The 20377-nt window shown below is 38.7% G+C and overlaps 1 protein-coding gene across 1 annotated transcript; it reads left to right on the top strand.

Annotated features, from left to right (window-relative positions):
- Positions 1-1198: 1198 nt before the first annotated feature.
- On the top strand, positions 1199-20316 carry LOC124168158 (nascent polypeptide-associated complex subunit alpha, muscle-specific form). Its single transcript, XM_046546283.1, has 6 exons — positions 1199-1946; positions 2468-2546; positions 2644-3078; positions 3609-3904; positions 7792-8013; positions 18467-20316. Exons 1-6 carry the CDS (start codon positions 1798-1800, stop codon positions 18846-18848), a joined length of 1563 nt encoding a protein of 520 aa, XP_046402239.1. The 5' UTR covers positions 1199-1797; the 3' UTR covers positions 18849-20316.
- Positions 20317-20377: the final 61 nt, after the last annotated feature.

Raw genomic sequence — 20377 nt, 5'->3', positions numbered from 1 at the left:
TTTATACCTTTGAGGAAGGGATTGGGGAGGATTTGAAAAGCTTGAGGAAGGGGTGGGAAACGGGCGGACAATGGGGAGAGACTGAGAAAACGTGCATCTAAAGAGATGTGGAAAAATCCAGGGGAAGGCCAAGGGAATGGAGAAGAAAGGGAAAGGAGGGAGAGATGCCTCATGTGATTAGAAATGAAGAGGTGGTAATAAGTAGCAAAGCAAGGAAGAGATGGGGGAGAGAAGTCCCCAAAAGGGTACTGTAAGTCTGTTCCTCATCCCTTCCCCAAACTTGTCAAATCCTCCCTATCCCTTCCTCAAAGGTATGAATCTGATATTCTCATGTACTACAATGTCTTGTACCAGATGATAGCTCCGTTAGATGAAACACGCGGTACACATTAAATTATTGTAGAAAAGTGCAACTACCTTTAATTTCAATATGTTGAGCTTCCACTATATCATGCCTGAATCAGTTGAAATTAATGTATTTTACCCTATTGTAGGTAAACTATATATCAGGAATTATATAAATTAATTTGGCAAAATTTGGTCATTTGCTTAATTTTGTTTTAAAAATTTAATTTATTGGTCTAATTATAATAAAATTTATTATTAGGCCAATAAATCATCAAATTGCACTACACTTAATTTTTTGGTTTCTAAACCTGGTATGTATTTAATTCTATTTTTAATTATTATCCACATTCTTTTTTTTACATTTTTTATAATAAATTAAATAGTTTTGTGGCACTATTCGCAGTAACTATGGGTGCTTTCCATTCATTGACACACGTTGACACAAGTCGACTTGCGTCGCGGTTTTCGTGTTCCATTCGGTGTGTGTCGCCGACTGTTGTGACACAAGTCAATAAACGGTAACGCACAGGAATAGGAGAGTTATAAACAAATGCCGCGAGCCGACACAAGTCGACTCATGAGTCGCATGAATGGAAAGCACCCTATGTATATTGAATTCAATACAAATAAAATATTCTTACATCTATCAAGTGGACAAAGTATCAAATTTTATAACCAAAATTTGGAATATAAACACTTACTTGTGCTTTTAATTACGTTTATGAGTAATACTATTAAGAATGTTTTCGGTTTATGAAATTTCCATGCATAAATCGCGCCGGAAGCCGATTTGATCTAGTTCTCAACCCGTCCGTGGCAGTAGTGCCGCTACTTCCAAGCGAGGCATCTATCGGTCAAGTATAGTACTAATTGAATTCAATGTCGTTATTTCCATATATTTTTGATTTAGTTTATGAATCCATTGGAGTAATAACGGATATGCTAAAAATAATGTGCAAATCATAAAAATGTGTAAAATTTTAGGCGACAGTGTTTTAAAATCGTTAGCCCGTGTGAATTCCGCGTAATTATGACCATCGAAGGTAAGCTGAAGATGGTTGGCTACTATCATCGGATACCAACAGGACTTTATGCATGACAGTCACAATCATCAAGAAACTGTTTTTATTGTAAATTTGTTAACTCTCTAGTTGCAATAAGGGAAAATGGAGGTTTTTTGGCATCATTGTGCGCGTTGTTGAAAAGACTAGTGAAGGTTGGAAACATGGAGGACAGCAAAATAGTGTTTTCTGATGGCTTCTTTCATGTTTACGGCTATCGGAAATAATAGTAATGTAATACAGGATTTTCGTGTTTTAGGTAGATAATTGTATATTACGAATGGATTTATAGTTTTTAGTGCTCGAATGCAGTTGGTATGTGCCATGTAAAGTTCGCTAATGATTTTCATGAGAGATCCCATTTTTCTGAATCGGACTGGACCGAATAATGTCCAATGATTGCCAATGTATCATGGACGTAGATTCTCCCGTATCTAGCTCCAGTGCGAATCTGAAACGTTGCAATAGTGCTCCAATGATTAATGAACTCAACACTACGATGTCCACTACCACTTCAACAACTAACACAGCGTCAAGGTATGTGTGATGGAGGGGTACCTTTATTTTTAGCTTTTTGGAAAAGTGAATGTTTTCTGATTTAAATTTTGCCAAATTTTCCTCTAAGTAATTGTGCGATGCTGACCAATTCTCTACCATCGTGCAATTTTACTTGGCTGCTTCTCCATAACATGAAATTTTCTTCCTCATTTCATCTATCTTTCATTCTATATATCTCTTTGACTTTTAGGAGAAGTGAATGTTTTCTGATTAAAATCCTTCCAAATTTTCCTCTCTATTTAGCGATGCTGACCAATTCTCTACCATCGTACAATTTTACTTGTCTGCTTCTCCATAACATGAAATTTTCTTCCTCATTTCATCTATCCTTCATTCTATATATCTCTTTAACTTTTAGGAGAAATGAATGTTTGCTGTTTAAAATACTTCCAAATCGTGATTGCTTTCCTATCTATTTTACGATGGTAACCAATTCTCTCGCACCTGACAATTTTACTTGCCTGCTTCTCCATAATGTAATATTTTATTTCTCATTTCAGGGACTCGTATGCATTTAACATTTTTTCAAGGGAGCAGCCTCGAACCAGGCGGTTCAGTGCCAGTTTCAGCCCGCTTCTGGTAACTATTTTTTCTTTCTGCCATGTGCTGCTATTCTTTGCTGTGTAGTGAGGAGAGTGATGACCGAAGGTGGTTAAAACCTTGTCTATCATTGCAGCAGAGCCCCCTGATATCGTCAGGCATTGGGGGCAGGGCCAGCAGTAGTAACTCAACGGGCAGTGACTCCCCTCCAGACCCTTCGTCTCCTCCACCATCGCCCACCCCACCTCCGCCCAGGGGCCTGGCACCTCGCGTCACGCAGTTGCGTCAGGAGGGCCGCCTCTTGGTGGATGTGGCAGGGGTGCGGGTGCGGGAGGCGGCCCACGAGAGGGAGCTCAACTCGGCCATGCAGATCTCGCGGTCGTGGGAGGACCTGACGCTGCTGACGCCCTCTTCCTCAGCCCCCTCCAGCAACTCGGCTTCTCCCCCCAACACGAACCCCACCTTCTCACCTGGAGGGCACCCCCTGCACCCGCCATCGTCAACGCCACCACCACATCCGCTGCCGCTCTCCCCATCCAACGTCTCTTCCCCCCTGGCCATACAACCGAGGGTGAGTTTGAAGTACTGATGGATTGGGTCTTGGCTGTTTTCATCAGAGGAGAGAGTGCTGAAATCTAGCATTGAAGCATGTCGGCTGGGTTTCTATATTTCTCACTGTTTAGTAGAGAAAAGAATAGTTAGTTATGATGGTGTGAAGTACATCCACTTATCAATTAAGGCTCCTAATTCATTCCATGAAAAGTGAGCGCTAATTGAAATATGTACATAGCTGTATTTGAGTTCCATCAAGTTCTGTGAAGTCTTATGCTATGGAGCTTCATTTGTCCCTGAAACATCACTTTCACACCATAGAAGTTTCGTTAACTAAAGAAAGAAGTACAAGAATCAGATAAAAGCCATAGTTGAAGTTTCAAGAAAAATTATAAACAAATATTTTCACGCATGTAATAGTGTTACAATAAATATGAACTTCAATTGTTTATAATTGAAATGTGTCTTTAAATGCTCAAAAATCAAATCAAATTCATCTATCACTGGAATCTCTAGATCATATCAATTTGATTTTTTCTTTGTTGTCAGGTGGATGGGGGTGGCAGCGGGAAGTGTCGTGCCATCCTGGACCCGTTGCATGTTCACCTCCCCCCCTCGTCGTGTGGCTCCCTCTTCTCGGCCTCATCCCCCTTCTCTCACCTCTCCCTCTCCTCACCCTCCACGCCCACCACCACCCACCACGCCACCTGCCCCTCTCCTCTTGCCTCACCATCGTCCAGCTTCCCCTCGCCCACACGGCCCGGCTTCTCAGGCAGGCAGTGCTTCTCACCTGGCAGTCACGCGATCGCATCCCCTAGTCCAACGCGGAAAGCATTTGCCACAAGGTAAGTCTTTGCTCTGTATGTTATTCTCAAGGAGATTACATGGAGGAGGCCCCAGTCTGTCTGGTATAAGCTTGATTCATTTTACTTCTTAAGGTGCATTTACACAATTTTCCTTGGGACTTGTCCGGGATGCTCACTGAACTGTTCCCCAGATATTTTGGAAAATATGTTGAATTTCTCCTGAAACTTGTCCCAGGACTAGTTCCACTCTGAAGATATAGTTTAATTTTTGGCTGTAAGTGGGATAAAGTGTGCATACTTTTATGCATAAATTTACAGTATGTGGTTAATTTAATAAATAAATTGATTCCATAGCTCAAATTTTAGATTGTTACAATGCCATAAATTCATTTAATAGAATCTCAGCAGCATAGAATCATTAAATAGCCATACCCAATGGACATATTCTTCCTTATGCCTCGAAATAAACTGAAAAAATGTTCTAAGCGATGTAAATACGGGATATGCGGTGGCGGCGGGGTTAACGTTCTCGCCTGCCAAACAAGAGGTCGCGGGTTCCAGTCCCGCCTGGGTAGGTTTCCCCGGTCCAGGGCATGGTCGTTTTTGTACGTTTACTCGTTACATTTGTTGAACACCCCGGTGTAAAATGGCCATTAAGAGCTGTATCCGGTGGTTTGAGAATTAAAAAAAAAAAAAAATATATTGTCCTCACAACAGATTACAGTATGAAATCCCGTGGAATTTAGTTCATTAATCACTGTGATAGTGTGAATGGGGCTTGAGGGCACATGTTAAGAAGTCTTTGAAAGTGTTCTCAATGAGTGTAGTGCATCCCTTTATTCTAACCATTTACAATATGTTATTTGCACTCTTGAGGTATAGTATTAAAAAGTTATGACTTTGATAGGTCATATCATTATGGAACAAGTAAAGAGAGATGTGAAAGAGAAGAAATAAGTAGGTGTGAAAAGATTAGCTGATAGGAGAACTGAGTGGAGAGCTGCATCAAACCAATCCTAGGATTGTTGACCAGTGATGATGATGATGAGGTCATATCATCTTGAAGATAAATTTCAACTACACCCCTACTTACATTTTATTTATATGTGAAATTTGGATTGTTCTGTGCATCAGCAACACAAGCGGTGCCTTTGTTTACCTATTTGAACGTGCGGTGGGTGACAACACGTCTATTTGCTGACTGAAGAATCCTAAACTGTTATATCATAGCTGTTATCTTCTTCTTGTTTGGGCATTGCTATTGTTTTGGCTCTTCGGCTATTGTTGTTGGTTGAAGCTTGGAACTTTTCTCTGATCTTTAATTAGCCTAACTGCTCATTGAACATGCTGAGTGTCTTAATGTATTGGAGTATTCTTGAAATCTGAGGATTGGTTGGTTGTATTTTGTTGTTTTTTATGATTATAACTCATTTGAAACTTAGCTATCATGTTGAAATTTTCTTTGTTAAACGCAATGAAAACAACTTATTATTGCTTTTAAAGAGAGGACAGTACAAAAAGTTTTATTTAATTCAATTCATCATATTGTTCCAGAATAGTTACCTCCCCCATTACAGTTAAGTAAATAGTGAATCTTACAAAGTGTAAAACTTTTATATTCGTAATTATGCCCTGATAATCCGAGCGACCTAATAAGCGAGAGGACCCCCCAAAATATAAAAACATAATTACTTTCCTTCATAAAAGGAAACAAAATATTTAAAAATCATGAATTTACAGAAATGAAAAAAAATGAATCTTTGAAAAATGAAATTTTTTCTATTATGAAGGGCGTTAAAATTAGTTCGAAACCCTCTCCTTTGTACCCTGTTGTTTAAAAGTTATCACCCCTGGTTTTGGATCCCCCCTTAACAAAATTTCTGGCTACCCCCCTGCTATCGACTGAATTCAAATTTTCCTCATGCATGTTTCCCCCGACTTTTACTTTTTCATCGCATATGGACTTGTGTTTCATCCGAAAATGCTTCAGTATGGTGAGGTGGATTTAGCACATCCTCGCGATAATTTACGCCACAGTGCATTCATTGGTTCTCCTTATCTCAATGGAAATGTTTATACACAATGAAAGACATTTTTATCGGTGTATCATTAAATTGAATTGCAACTGCGCATTTTGCAACACAATTAACAGTATTTAAAACGGCATTATTGTCACGTGCGACGAGGTGCTCAACCGCTCAGCATGAAGAAGGAGTGGGCAGCAGTACCTCGTAAAGGAGAGGTGGAGGGGAAGGAGCAGTGGCGTAGCCAGGAATTTCAATCGGGGGGGATCCAAAACCAGGGGGGAAAATTTTTGAAAAAATCGGGCACTAATTAATGGGTTTTAAACTAATTTTAACACTTTCTATAATCGAAAAACTTAATTTGTTAAGGAAAAATTTTGTAAATTCCTTATTTTTCAATATTTTGTTTTCTTTTGTGAAGGACAATAACTGTGTTTTTATATTTCGGGGGGTGGGGTCCGGACCCTCCCCATGGCTACACCACTGGGAAGGAGTGCGTAAAGGAGAGGTGGAGAGGAAGGAGCACGCTTCCTCCGTATTTCAAACAACAAGGCTACAAATGAGGGAGTCGGACGAAGAAGTCAGATCTTGCTTCAGTGACGTCGTTGCCTTCAAAGCAAAGCCGGGCGCGCTACGTGATATATGTAGTTGGCGTTTCCAATCGGTCTCTAATTGTTTGAGGGGTTAATGCTGTGCTTGTTTCTTTGAAAATTATGCTGTTTGGACAATGTTGCATATCAGTAAAGTGTAATTGTAGAATTGTAGATAGAAAACTGAGTGGCAAAATTTTTTTATTATTGACGCAGACGCGTGTTAGTCTAAAAAAGTTACATATATAAAAAAACCCGCTCTCAGCGCGTATTTATAAGAAACTTTTTTCACAGGAAAACTCGCTCTCTGCACGTTTTTATTATCATCAGACTTCAAATATCATTTGAAAATAAAAAAATATATTTCGATCTATTATACTTTAAAATTGGTGGTCCAGATGAATTCTCCGAATGTGATTCATAATCGCAATAATTTGATTTGCCGTGACCAGCTGTTAATAAAAGAACGGAAAACGCATGCATTGCTTCCTGATCCCGAGGTTTCCAATTTTTTTTCTCTGAGAGTTGCTCATGAACACGGGCCATTTCAGGGTTTGTCGGTTTGTCGCTCTTGCTGGCATTTTCATGTTTCCGAGGCCGCTTAGGTATGTTCGTCGCAGCACCCGCGTGCCGGGCGTATCCTACGTGCGGGCAAGGCTGTCATTGCGGCCGCTTAGGTTTGTGGAAGCAATTATGCCCCAAACTTATAGTCTATGCTCAAAACATTTTTCTTCCTGGAATCGATGGAATCGGAATCGACTTTAGGCCATCGATGGAATCGGAATCGACTTTAGGCCATCGATGGAATTGGAATCGACTTTAGGCCATCGATGGAATCGGAATCGACTTTAGGCCATCGATTCCGATTCCGTGCCCGAGAATCGACATTTGGAATCGACTCATCCCTAGTTTCTATGCTCAAAAATGATTTTTGTGTTTTATTTTTTTGGATTACTCTATCCTGTTGTAACTATTGACTGTAATTTTATTTACACATGTTTTTCATTATAATTTAACATTATTACATCTATAATTCCTCGAGGGCCGGAAAGGCCTATGCCAATAAATTGAGTTGAATTTTGGAAAGGTTTCCTAAAGCCTGAAGTTATTAGGAATACTAATGTGTATTAGTTGTGCTTTTTGTGTGCATTCAAAAGCAATAAATTGTTTTTTTTGTGTCTCATTGTAAGACATTTCTAATATTTCTACAAAAATAAATTGATGATGCACATTTTTGTTCAATAGAGCATATATTTTGTGTCATGTTATACTCATTAAGTCCTGTAAAAAAAATGCTTTTTTTCCTTCCTAGACGCAGCCTTAGTCCGATTGCCATGCGTCCCAGTTCCTTGGGCCCCGTGAAGCGAAAGTTTGAGCTTGGGGAAGCGAGTGAGGAGAAGTCACCCGTGGGAGCCAATGTGCCTGTTGCCAGCGCTTTGGTGGGAGTGGGGTCTGGTGGAATGTGGGATCACCAGGTTTACCCGCCTGCTAAAAGATCTAACCTTGGCCTCCTGGTGACGAACAGTGTTTCAAGGTTAGCAGTAATTCTGTAATCCATTGCATTGTTATTTTATGTCCTATTTTTAGTGACCACTTTATTATTCACCTTCGGCCGTATTCATAGATTTCCACTAAAACACGCTAGTAGGGCGACTAACTTAGTTGGCTACTAAGGCCTTTAAGTCGCCTCCTAAGATATGGTATTCATGGATTATTTTAAGTGAGATACTAAGAGCTACTAACTTAGTATGTCACTAGCCAGCTCGGCAGCCGATACTCGGTAGCGATTTGTGTTCAACCTGCTAGGGTACGCTTGACAAAACTGCATCCGGCTCCTCCGTGGTGCGGAAAATTCATAAAACCATTAAACAAAAGAAATTGATTAAGCAAAATGCTTTGGAATTTCTACTTCATAATGGATAATTCGATGTGATATTGTATCGCAGGTATATTTTTTGATTGCTGTGCTCACAAATTATGCTATACCATTGGGAAAGGATAGATTTATGAGTACTACTGAAGCATTTGTATGTTTTAGATGCAGTTATTCTTGTACAAACGGCTGTGGATATTTGTTTTCACTAGTGTATGTGTTAAGAGAATGGAAAAACATTACTAGCAACGTCAGTATTGTGTACACATTTATAGTCGAAAAGCAGAAATACACCTCAATGTCGGAGTAGAAACGAAAAATTTTACAGTGCAGAAATGAATCGTAAAGAAAATAGTGCTAAGGTAAATGTGTGAATGACGTTACAAATACCTACGTGCGAGCAATTATGAACATATATTTGCAACTCCTAAAATGTTATTGTTAAAGAAACAACAATCTGCCTCGCCACTTATAAATTTTTCAAATATTGACAGCGTAAAAGTGTGGAAACATAGGATATATATGTTTATCTAGAGGTGGTTAATGTAATTAAAAAAAGCATAATTTACCTAACTTGTTTTACTTATTTATTGCTGATAATATCACAAATAGCACTACAACGCACACAACATTTCACTTTACATTTCACGAGCTGTCTTTATGATACTTAATAATAATAATAATAATAATAATAATTTATTTCACCGATTGGCAAGAGTACAATTGCATGGCTACGTCATAAAAAAGCTAATACAAATATCAAATAAAAATACAATGATGATGTGTCATCAAGATTTACAATTTACATGGAAACAATAAAAATAATTTTTCTAAATACATAAGAATTGATGAAAATAATAAGTACAATACAATAGTATGGACAAAATAAGATGTCACAACTAGCATCATGGAGATTATCATATTTACATATTATCTTCCATATATTCGGAAATGCTGTAATAGCACTTTTTAGAGAGAAGGAGTTTCAGCTTGTTCTTAAATACATAAATTGAGGTGCAATCTTTTATTTCGTCAGGGATTTTGTTAAATATAGCAGAGGCTGAATGCCTGGGACCCTTTAAACAGAGGGAGCTGGAGTACTGCTTGTGTATATTATTACTTGATCTTGTGTGGTGATGGTGGAAGGTGGCATTAGAAGGAAATTTATCAAGGTTTGCTTTAATAAAGTTGGCACATGTCAGGATATAGAGAGAAGGGAGTGTTAGGATTTTTGATGCAGCAAAGAGGGGCTTGCCAGGGGTGCGGATAGGAACTTGATGCATAGTCTTAATTGCCTTTTTCTGAGCAGAAAAGGCTTTTTTGGCAGCAGTTGAATTTCCCCAAAGCAATATTCCATAGGAAATATGAGCATGTACTTTGGCATAATAAACCATTTTCAGGGTTTCAAATGACACAATAGGAGATAATTTCCTGATCATATAAGTACCCACAGAAATTTTATTGATTATGGCCTGAATATGAGGATACCAATCGAGGCCATCTGAGATTAGGAACCCCAGGAACTTTGTTGAAGTTACATTTGTGGAGTGATTAATATTATTAATATGAGGGAGAAGAACTCTCTTGTTAGAGCTTTTAATGAGGAATTGTATGAAGAGAGTTTTATCTTCATTAATAATGAGGTTGTTGTTTTTACACCACTGATGCATTTCCTTAATGGTCAAATTAGTGATGTCCACCAAATGTTGAGCACTTTTGGCTGTGACAATGGTGGAGGTGTCATCTGCATAAAGAATGGTTCTACCATGTGACAAGTGATTCGGAAGGTCATTAATAAAAAGTAAAAAAAGCAGTGGACCAAGGAGAGATCCTTGAGGTACACCTCTGGTTAGTTTCAAGGGACCAGATTTTATAGTTGAGGATCCATATGGATAACAAAGAACTTGTTGTCTGTCACTTAAGTAGGACATAATCCATTTTAGGGCAGGACCAGTGATGCCAAGAGTGATGAGCTTGTTTTTTAGGATACTATGATCAATTAGGTCAAAGGCCTTAGTTAAGTCAAAGAAAATTCCTACAGTTAGGAGTTTGTCATTTAGGCCAAGTAAGATGTTATCAACTAGCTCAAAAGAGGCAGAGATAGTGGATTTGCCAGGTCTAAAACCATGCTGGTTGTCACAGAGTAAGTTGCAAGATAGTAAATAGCCCAGCAGTCGTGTATAAAATAATTTTTCAAATAGCTTGGAGAAAACTGACAAAATAGATATTGGTCTGTAGTTATTAGCTTCACTACGAGAGCCTTTTTTGTGAACAGGGAGCACGCGAGAACATTTTAGAGCTGATGGGAACTGACCTGAAGAGAAGGATGAGTTGACAATATCAGCCAAGGGCATAGAAATGAGATTGGAGGCAGTTTTTAATACAGGCATAGGGATTTCATCAAGCCCAGCAGAAAATTTATTGTCGAAAGAATTTATTGTTTTTATAATCTCAGAGGAATCAGTAGGATAGAGAAACATTGCATGGAGTGAATGACTTTGGCTAGTGCTGGGTGATGGTATGTTAGCTGTAAGCTGAGAAGCAATATTGCAAAAATAAGTGTTGAACATGTCAGCAATACTCATAGGCTCTGTGGCATTGAAGCCATTGAATTTCATAGAGGTCGGGTGACTTTCCTGAGAGGAAGCTCTTGTCAGATTCCCAATGACATCCCACGTTGATTTTATTACATTACTAGAGTTCTTTATGTAATTATCTATTAGAGATTTTCTGGTAGCAGAGAGTAGGGTCTTGAATTCCTTTCTTGCTTTTAGACATGTTTGATGTGAGGCTGGATCATTCAATTTCCTTTGAGAGTGAAACGTACGAACATGATTGGACATAGCTAGGAGCTCTGGAGAGTAAATTTTTAGAGTACAGTCTGTTTTCCTTTGCTTAGTCTTTCTGGGTGGAAATGCATAATTGAAGTACATTACAAAAACATTATAGAAAGCATTAAATTTACTATCACCATCAGAAGCATCATAAACATTATCCCAGGATTCCTGTGCCAGGTAGACTGTGAATTCAGTCTGTGAGTCATAATGAAAATGTCTTTTAGTTAAATATGTTGGGGAGGGTTTGCATGTGGCTTTACCAAAATCAATATATACATTATATCAGTGTATTCCGAATCAACTGAGTCAAAGAAAAACTTGGCTCATAATTAATTTAAAACACTATAACGTAACACTAATAAAGCATGATAGTCAGTTTTCCAATCACTCAGTGCACACTAAAAGAATTTGCACTCCTTGAAGTTCGACAGGATTCTTTACATCTCACTTCCCATTCGTCACTTTCGATTTAAAATCAGTTCATGTTATTTCATATTACCACTACGTAGACAATGAAATGAATAGGCAGAAACAAATTGCTAAACCAGATATTGTAACATCAACAAACTTCCAATCTCACAATCACTTGTACCGTAGCCAAAAGAAAAACAACAGCGCAACGAAATGCGTGAAAAGTAAACACTGGTGATAACTCACGATGAAGTGACCAGAATAAATAATAAAATCTAACAGAACTTGTAAGCGTACAAACGAATGAAAATTAATTCGCGTGGCAGGACCTACGCAAAGAGCCATCTCTTGGCCTACTCATAGGGCTAGACCTTGGGGGATTTGATTGTATAAACTCCCGCCGAAAACACTGGAGATTAGATTAGCCTGGATAGCTCAGTGGTCTTAGCATCTGCCCGGAAAGCAGAAGGTCTGTGGTTCGATTCCCGGTTCAAGTGAACTTTTTTCCATGTGTTTTTGGCCTTCATTCCATCTCCACGCCACAGTGTGTCATTGTCCTGTATTTATGTTTCTGTCTCTTTGTTTCAATTTCTATTATCTGTTATTAAGATTATATATTGGCCGATCGAGGAGAACGGACAAAAATGACATTTAGAAAAACACAGAAACACTTAAAGAAAGACACTCACAAAAAACTTTTCAGACGTTTCAGCGGGTTGACCCGCTATCCTCAGTGCTGAAGGTGAAGGTTCACTTTTCTTCTCTGTGATGTATGTATTGATAACCCGCACTTCAAATTTGTACTATTTTTCATAAAGGGCTTAAAATATCGTTATGATGCTGTTTAAGCCGCAGCGAAATCATCGTAAAATCGTTTCTATGGATAAATGAAGTAGGAAACAAACAATTTTGAAAGTGGTATCAAAGGTATTTCAATAATATGTAGTACCTAATTATGTTTATTATTGTAAGGCCATGGAAGAAAGAAAAGCAACAACTCACAAACCATGGACGGCTCAGTTAAAGCTGGAAGTTATTCAGTTTGAAAAAGTTAATGGAAATGGTGCAGCAGGGAGAAAATTCAATGTAAATGGAGGTAGTGTGAGAGAGTGGGGAAAGAATGAGGAGGTTTTTAAGAAACTGCATCGTGGAAAACGAGCCATGCGTTACAGAAAGTGTTTCTTGCCAACACTAGAAAAAGAACTTTACGACTGGATTATTCGTTAACCGTCAAGAGGAATAAGACTCTCAACAACTAGAATTTTACTTCAAGCAAAGCAAATTGCACGAGAGAAAAACATTATTGACTTCAAAGCATATCCGTCTTGGGGATTCTGCTTTATGATGAGAAATAGAGTGTTCGTGTCTTGACAAGCATTGGTCAGAAACTATCTGTAGATTGGGAGGCCAAGGAGATAAAATTTAGACAGTTTGTGAAAGAGTGCATTTTTGAAGTAGAAGAAATGCATGTAGGTAATATGGATGAGGTCCCAGTAAGTTTTGACCTTCCATTGTGTTGGATAATGTTTGGAAAAAACGTAAACATGCTTTCTTCAGCTCCAAATCTGTTTTAATTATGGATGCATGTCCAGCCCATTTAGTGCCCGAAGTAAAGAAATTGGTCAACAAATACTTCAAGGTAGCAGTTATACCTGGTCGACTGACGAAGAAACTTCAACCCCTTGATTTAACGGTGATTAAATCCTTCAAATCAAAACTTTGAGCTAAGTGGGAGGAATGGATGATTGCAGGTGTCCATGAATATACAAACTCTGGGAGGATGAAGCGACCATCTTATAAGGAAATATGCAAATGGATATCAGAAAGCTGGAATTCTGTGATGGTAACCTACGTCCAAAGAGGTTTTCATTAATCATTTGGGTATTTGCAGGTTACAGAAGCAACAGACTCTGAAAATGATGAAGCTACTGAGGAAAGCAAAGTTGCTGATCTTCCAGTGGAAATACTGCGAATTTTGGATTCGTTCCAGTATGACTCGGGAAATGAATTTTATGGTTTCGTCTAAGATTTATGTTTGCGCGTTAGACAGAAGATTTATGCTTGCAAGTTTAAATGTAACTCTTGTAGTAATTACTTAAGGGGGCACCCTAGCGTTTGAATTTCCCAATTTAACGGCTCACGAAGGCCTCTAGCCGCAGCGCCGGGATATGGAGACCAAAGCCGAAGCGCCTCGAGGGAGAGAAAGGGGGGGGGGGAAGGCAACTCCCCTCCCAACTTCACCCGGGACGACTCCGAGGAGAAATTTGATACTCAGGATAAACTTGATACGGGTCGTTGGAACAGGGTTCGCAGTCGGAGTTGATATGTGACACCTAAGTGGCGGCGAGCCAATTAAAAATATTAGAAGCCAATTTCTGGTTCCTCTCTCATGCACTGAAAAAATAGGCCTGTGAATGCAAAGGTCCTTTTGAGGTAACACCTTTTCCGAAATTGTTGGCGATGATATCATCATTACGTAAACAGGCATGTCGTCAACATAACACCGCCGACCTCGGTGTCGGCTGGGTAATGTCCTCGCCTGCCAAACAAGAAATCGCGGGTTCGAGTCTCGCCTGCAGTGACGGCGCTAGCAGGTGCGGGGCTAGGGGCGAACCTTCAGTGCGGGGCCCTTCACTTAAAATATTAAACTCTATACCCCATCTACAAACTCAAGCATTTTGAATCCCTACCACTCTCTGACTAAGTATGTGTTCCCCTCCCAAATTCAGACTTCGTAATTACGCCGTTATGATACCATCACGCAGTTGAGAACAATACAGTAATAGTTGAAATTGCGTTTTCAAACTATCGTATATTTTAATTTTTTTCACGAACGCGGGCCCCCCATAGCGCGGGGCCCGGGTTTCAATTTCAGCATTGAATTGTGGTTTATGATATTATTTTAACGGAATGTAGAGTCATTTTACGTAATGAAGACATCATCGCTCGCAGTTTTCGAAACGGAAGGGAAAAACGGGTGGCAAACGAAAAATGGAGAGGTTTCTCATTTGATATATACTTACGTGAAATATATTCAACTAACATAATTAATTATTAATAAAATGTAACAATATATGTCTGCTAGCTTGCTTGAAAATCACACTTGGATGTGAAAAGCAATGGTTACTTAAGTTAGAGCTAGAAATATTTTTTTATTAACACCGATGAAAAGAAGCAATAAAACAGAACATGGTGAAAAAAACTCCGTGGGAGAGCCGAAACCTGCATTTCAAGACAAAAGTAGTACCTACTTAATTAATAGTTGAACTTTGTGTCATCATTTTTTCTGATGTAGCATTCATAAGAAATCACCTCGCAAGCCTTTAATATTTTTAAATTGCAATGGAAAACATGAAATTATATTTGAACCATTATTAATTTACAGAAGTATTTAAATCATAAGAAAACATCAAGAATAAGTTCACCAGCTCCACAACTAGTTTTCATTTGCATTCAAGGGAAAAGTTGACCCCGTAATCATCACTGAATTTTGGCATTGATGCTATGATGGGCGAGGCTGTGTGGTTCAGAAGCCCTTGAAGGTCCACTTTAAATTTTTTTCTTCCACTGATGTCCCCTCTGGGTATGAAGATTTTTTTTCCATCTAGTCCTTTCATAACTAGGATAAAGCTGATACCCACGGATCTTGGCAGTCTTACGAATAATTTTGGATAGAAATTTTGTTAAATTGCCATCAACAATCAGCGAAATAGCTTCTGGCGTCAGTTCATTTTGAATTGTAGGTATTTTCCTCCATTTCTGTAATATCCGTTTCCCTTGGGTGGGGGTGGTCGTGGTCATTTTCGTGATTATCTTCGCTGCCGCATCATACCCTTGCGAGCGCAGTGTCACAGATGTGGCTAGCGATGGCTCAGCTGCTGTTGCTTTCTCAAACCAGTCACTTTTCTGCTCTTATTGTTAGACCTATCACTAGACCTCTTAAAGTCTTTCTTAGGCCTTTCTTTGCTGCTTTACCCAGAAAAACCAGGAATTAGATAGCAATAGTGACAAAATCGCCTAGGAGGAAAGTAAAGCCAATACGAATACGTTAAACAATAAAAGGTTACAAATTGTGCAAGGAGTTTCAAGGAGATTATTATGCATGTCAGGTGGGTATACCTTTCTCTAACCAACATCGACGCTTTATTTCAAACCTGTCGCTGGGTTCTCTTGCATTCATCCCATTTCTGGAAATACGTATTGAAAAAGTATTTGTTCATGACATTCTGCATTACTTCCTTCGTCTTCACTTCCTGCTCCCAGTTAAACTTATTGAGAAGATATTGAACGGCAAATTTACGTTTTGAGGACAACGCATTTTCCACTTCCATTAACAATAACGTCATGTATTTCTTTTCGTGTTACTTTCATTCGCTCAATTTTTCTTATCCGAAATATCAACAATCTGAATCATCAAAGATGAAAATCGAAATTAGAATATAATACCCTGCATAATACATCACACGAAATCAGTGAGATATTTATCTTGGAAAACAAAGGAACCTTTTTATCGTTGCGAGATATCCTCCAGTAGTGGTAGTTCGTCCTCAATGCTGAAATCTCACGCTCTAGGGAAAATAGACCTTGGTTCCTCGCTCCCGTAGCACAAGCACTGAGATCCTTGGACACTTACTAGTAAAAGTTGACTAATTTACTCGGTAAAATCGTGAAAGGAATGTTTTTCAATCAATTGGGAAGAAGCATTTGTGGAAAACTCCGTGCGAGCCACCTCGTAGAAATCACCTGTATCGAAGATAAGCGATCCTCAAAATGGCAAAAACCCTTCATATAACGGGGCAATAAAGCAGTTAGCGGCATTTCTACAAACGGACAGCTACGCTTTTAGTAGAAAACTTTTTAAACGCTAGATAAAAATTGTTAGACTGAGGTTGGGTTTACGGTCACATTAGGGGTTAACGCGGTGGGCCCGCCGCCACTCTTGAGCCCTTTCCAATGTTTGAGCTGATGGGAGCTATGAAAGACCTAGGAGAATGAGGTTAGCAAAATACGGGTGCATTGCAGTAAGATATGGATTCTCCAAGAATAAGAAACAATTTCCTTGCAGCCGCGCCCTTTCCGAGACAAGCTTCTGACTTGCCAACGCAATCGTCGAGTCCGTAACATATATCTCATGATAAAATCGTAATTTGTACATTAAAACATCAAAAAATAACACATATGGAATTTGTAATGTATGCAAGAGTAGAAAACTGTAATGTCGTCTCATCTTTAGCGAAATATCCTCAACTATAACTAATGCTGAACAAATTTCCGCATCTAATCACAGCGTCGGGTGGTTGGACACTCAGGCACATAACTTGATGGGAGAGGTGGGGTGGCAGGTTGATGCAAGATTTCTCTTTTGAGAATAAAAGTTGATAATTTTTTTGTTATGCGGTATAAAATCTTATGCGTAGCAATGTGAAAAAAACATGTTTTTCTCTAACCATGTTATCAAGACGTGAAAAATAAAACATTTTCATCGTTTCACAAAAAATAATAGAAACTAGCAATAGAAAAGAAATTTACACTTCTACGGAATCTAAACATATTCATTCTTCCTATGGCATCCTTAAAAATTACTCATTTTAAAACAAAACGCAACTGTAGACATATACTTCTGACAATTTTATCAAAAGATAAGAAAACATTATTGAGATCATTTTATGTTAATTTGACAGAAGTCTCTGTTTGTTGCACGTCTTCCTTTTCCAAGACTTCTATTCTTTTCGACGGCGTCGTTTCCCTTGCGGCTTGCTAGACACTTCCATCGCACCACAAAAAGAAATACGCAAAACGAAAGAACGACGATGCGACCTCAAAATCAAGCAGCTACGAAAACTTACGAACGACCAGCTGCCGGTGTTGCTGTTGAGGGGAGGGCCTACGCGCCTCGGAAGGGAGGGCCAGGAGGGGAGTTAAAGAAGTGAAGGATGACTCGCGGAAGGAGGAAAGGTGTTTAGGATGACTCGAAACGACTGCGCGTTATCGAAAAACTGGCTGCAAGGTCTCACAATTTCCCAAATTGTAGCTTTGATTTACGACGTGTGGCATATGTCCAGCCTTTGCTTGTAGTTGAAGGATTATATTATGCTTTAGCTGGTTGGATTTTCTTTACGTGATTTTGCGCCGTGGTGATAGTCATTGAAAAAAATCGAAATTCGTGAAATTAAGCATTAAGTATCTCCTGTAGGAAACCTGGTAAAAGACCCGTCTTTGTCTCAAGGCACAGATTTAAGCTTTAAAATATTCTGAGTCGAGAAACCGCTATGTACCTATAATGAGCGAAGTACAAACTGGCTAATAGAAAGGGTCTGCATCGTCTTCCGCAACCGTGCTAGGGCGCCCCCTTAACTTTCCTTTTTTTATGCTTTCCTCCTTTGTGTTATGCAGACAATGCTTTTTCACCACTGTAATGTTTTGCAGTAATAACTCTTATTTTGAAATTAATTATATAATTACATTAACATTTACAATATGTTGGTTATTATAAAATTGCCCTAGTAAGTATGTATGTATATGCTCCGTAACATCGGCGATATATGATGGGAATTGTTTAGTCATTTGTTTCCAAGTTCAATATTCAATTAAACTAGATTTTCCTTTGTATATCACGCACTATTATTTTTATCATTTTTCTATATTTTTTGTATAGATAATATGTGGGTTATCTACCAGAAAATTCGGTATTTGTGCCACATCTCCCCATCATTAATCTCAATACACTGGAGCTTACAGAGAGTTGGGAGGATTCTTTCTAGTCTTACAATTAGTAAATTAAGCTGCAACTTTCACAAATTTACTCTCTCAACATTCAATGCTGATAGTGTTTAATCTTCAAAAGGATTTCCCTTTTTCTTCTTCAGGGTTTTTCCAGTATCATCACCGTCTGCTTCTGGTGATTCATGCAGTGATGGCAGTTCCAGCATTGGTTTTGCATTTAGACCAGTGGGCACGATGCTGACGGAGAACTTGCCCCGTGATCCAGCATCTGTTGCCTGTGGAGATTCTGACCCAAAGTCTGTGGTGGCAATGGAAACGGGAGGTAGCGTCAGCAGCAGCAGCTTGGATGGGAAAGGCAATGAGCCGCCACCATCCAGTGAGGAAGGCAGAAGTTCAGATATGATGGAAACAGAGAAGGAATCAAACGCTCAACCAACAGATGAATCCATGACCGCGGAAAATGTCAAAAATTCAGAGGAGGCGATGAAGCTGGCAGAAGAGGAAGGGTCAGTGGGTAGCAGGTGAAAGCAGGTTGAGTGATTTTTAAGTGTGTGGGAGTGATATTTTGTACTGTAGGTGAGGGGATAGCTGTCAATGAATGAGGCTCCCAAATTCCTTTCATCCCAATCCTTTTCTCATTGGTTTATTCCTCCCACCATGCTGTTACAACCATATGATGTTATGGTATGTTATTTTGAAGTTTTATAATGAATATTTTGCTGTAATAATTGATTTATGCTTCAGAATGTAATGTTTCTGGAGTTTTATTCTACGCTTTTCCACAGTGTTTGTGGATTGAAAAGGTACTGCTTTGTGAAAGCTCTGATCATTAGAGATGAATTTTCGTGATGCCATGTTGGCAACAGTAGAGGCTTGGCTACAAACAGATTTTATTTCATTGATGTGATGAGACTTTTTCCATCTTTTGTAGAGGAATTCGCCTATTGAAATATTTGTTTTGGCTCCGAAAATTTGTGTTTAAGTGTTCCGTCATTGTAATTATTTTCGAACAGTTGATATTTTTCTGCAAAGTATGCATCGAAGTGCACTTTTATGCGAAACATAATCTGCCTTTTGGCTATGCATTGATTTGAATTTAATATTTTGCATAATTCAAATTCAAAAGGGGAACCCTATTCAAACTTTGTTTTGGATCCATCATTGTAATGCGATAATGTAATTGAGCAAGCAGGTATTGCTGTGAAGCTCAATGGATGAATTAGCATAAGATAAAAAACGTATTTATTGAAATTTTCCTTAATCAACTGGAAGCATGTATATCCTTCATTAATGCAATATATTTAATTTCTGTGGTAATCGTATTTATGGACTTCATTGCCTCATTCTGATGGATGCTCCTAGTTCTGTTGTGACTATCTAGTCTTAATTGTTAATTGATACCAAGGTATTATCTGTCATACTATTAGTACCTAGTGTTGGAGCTACTTCTAAAGCCATGGCTGAAATTTTGAAGTCTGTGCACTCATTATCGATTCTGAACTTAGAAGTAAAATTTTAGGTAGTGAAATTACTTGTAGAAAGATGATTGTAACCATGATGTTTGGACTATCTGTTTAAAAGCTTTATTCATATCTACCATGAATTGAGTGTGCTGGTCATTCTCTGTGAATGGCAATGCTAAAGAGTTTTGGCTGTTATTGCTGTCATAATGACTAGAATTTGTAAACTTCCTTGAAAGTGTCCTGTATTTTTCCACTGATGTAAGTCATTTTATGCTTTATAATATTGTTTTGTCCGATTGCGCTGAAGAAAACTGAAATTCTGTAACTATTTACTACTGGGTGATGAGTCGAAGTTAGCCGGCGGCCTTTTCTTTCATCAACACATATTGTGAAGTGTGGTTGATATTATCATTTTCAGTTTTACGGAGGAAAAAATGAAATGCTGCCGGCAATGGAAAGAAAAAAAATCACCATTGTGTTTTGTCCGCTTGTGTTGCTGGAGTAAATTAAAATTGTGTAATGAAGTACAATTGTTGAATTTATTTACTACCAAAATTTACGTCAGCTGACGAATAAAAACACATTGCGGGT

The sequence above is a fragment of the Ischnura elegans genome, chromosome 11 (genome assembly GCF_921293095.1).
Source record: "Ischnura elegans chromosome 11, ioIscEleg1.1, whole genome shotgun sequence".
Lineage (NCBI taxonomy): Eukaryota > Metazoa > Arthropoda > Insecta > Odonata > Coenagrionidae > Ischnura > Ischnura elegans.
This window is presented reverse-complemented; position numbering and strand designations above follow the sequence as displayed.

Coding starts and splice junctions, on each gene's coding strand:
- LOC124168158 (XM_046546283.1), top strand. CDS start 1,798: ATGTCCAATGATTGCCAATGTATCATGGACGTAGATTCTCCCGTATCT. Junction 1,947..2,467: donor ACAACTAACACAGCGTCAAG/GTATGTGTGATG, acceptor TTCTCATTTCAG/GGACTCGTATGCATTTAACA. Junction 2,547..2,643: donor CCAGTTTCAGCCCGCTTCTG/GTAACTATTTTT, acceptor CTATCATTGCAG/CAGAGCCCCCTGATATCGTC.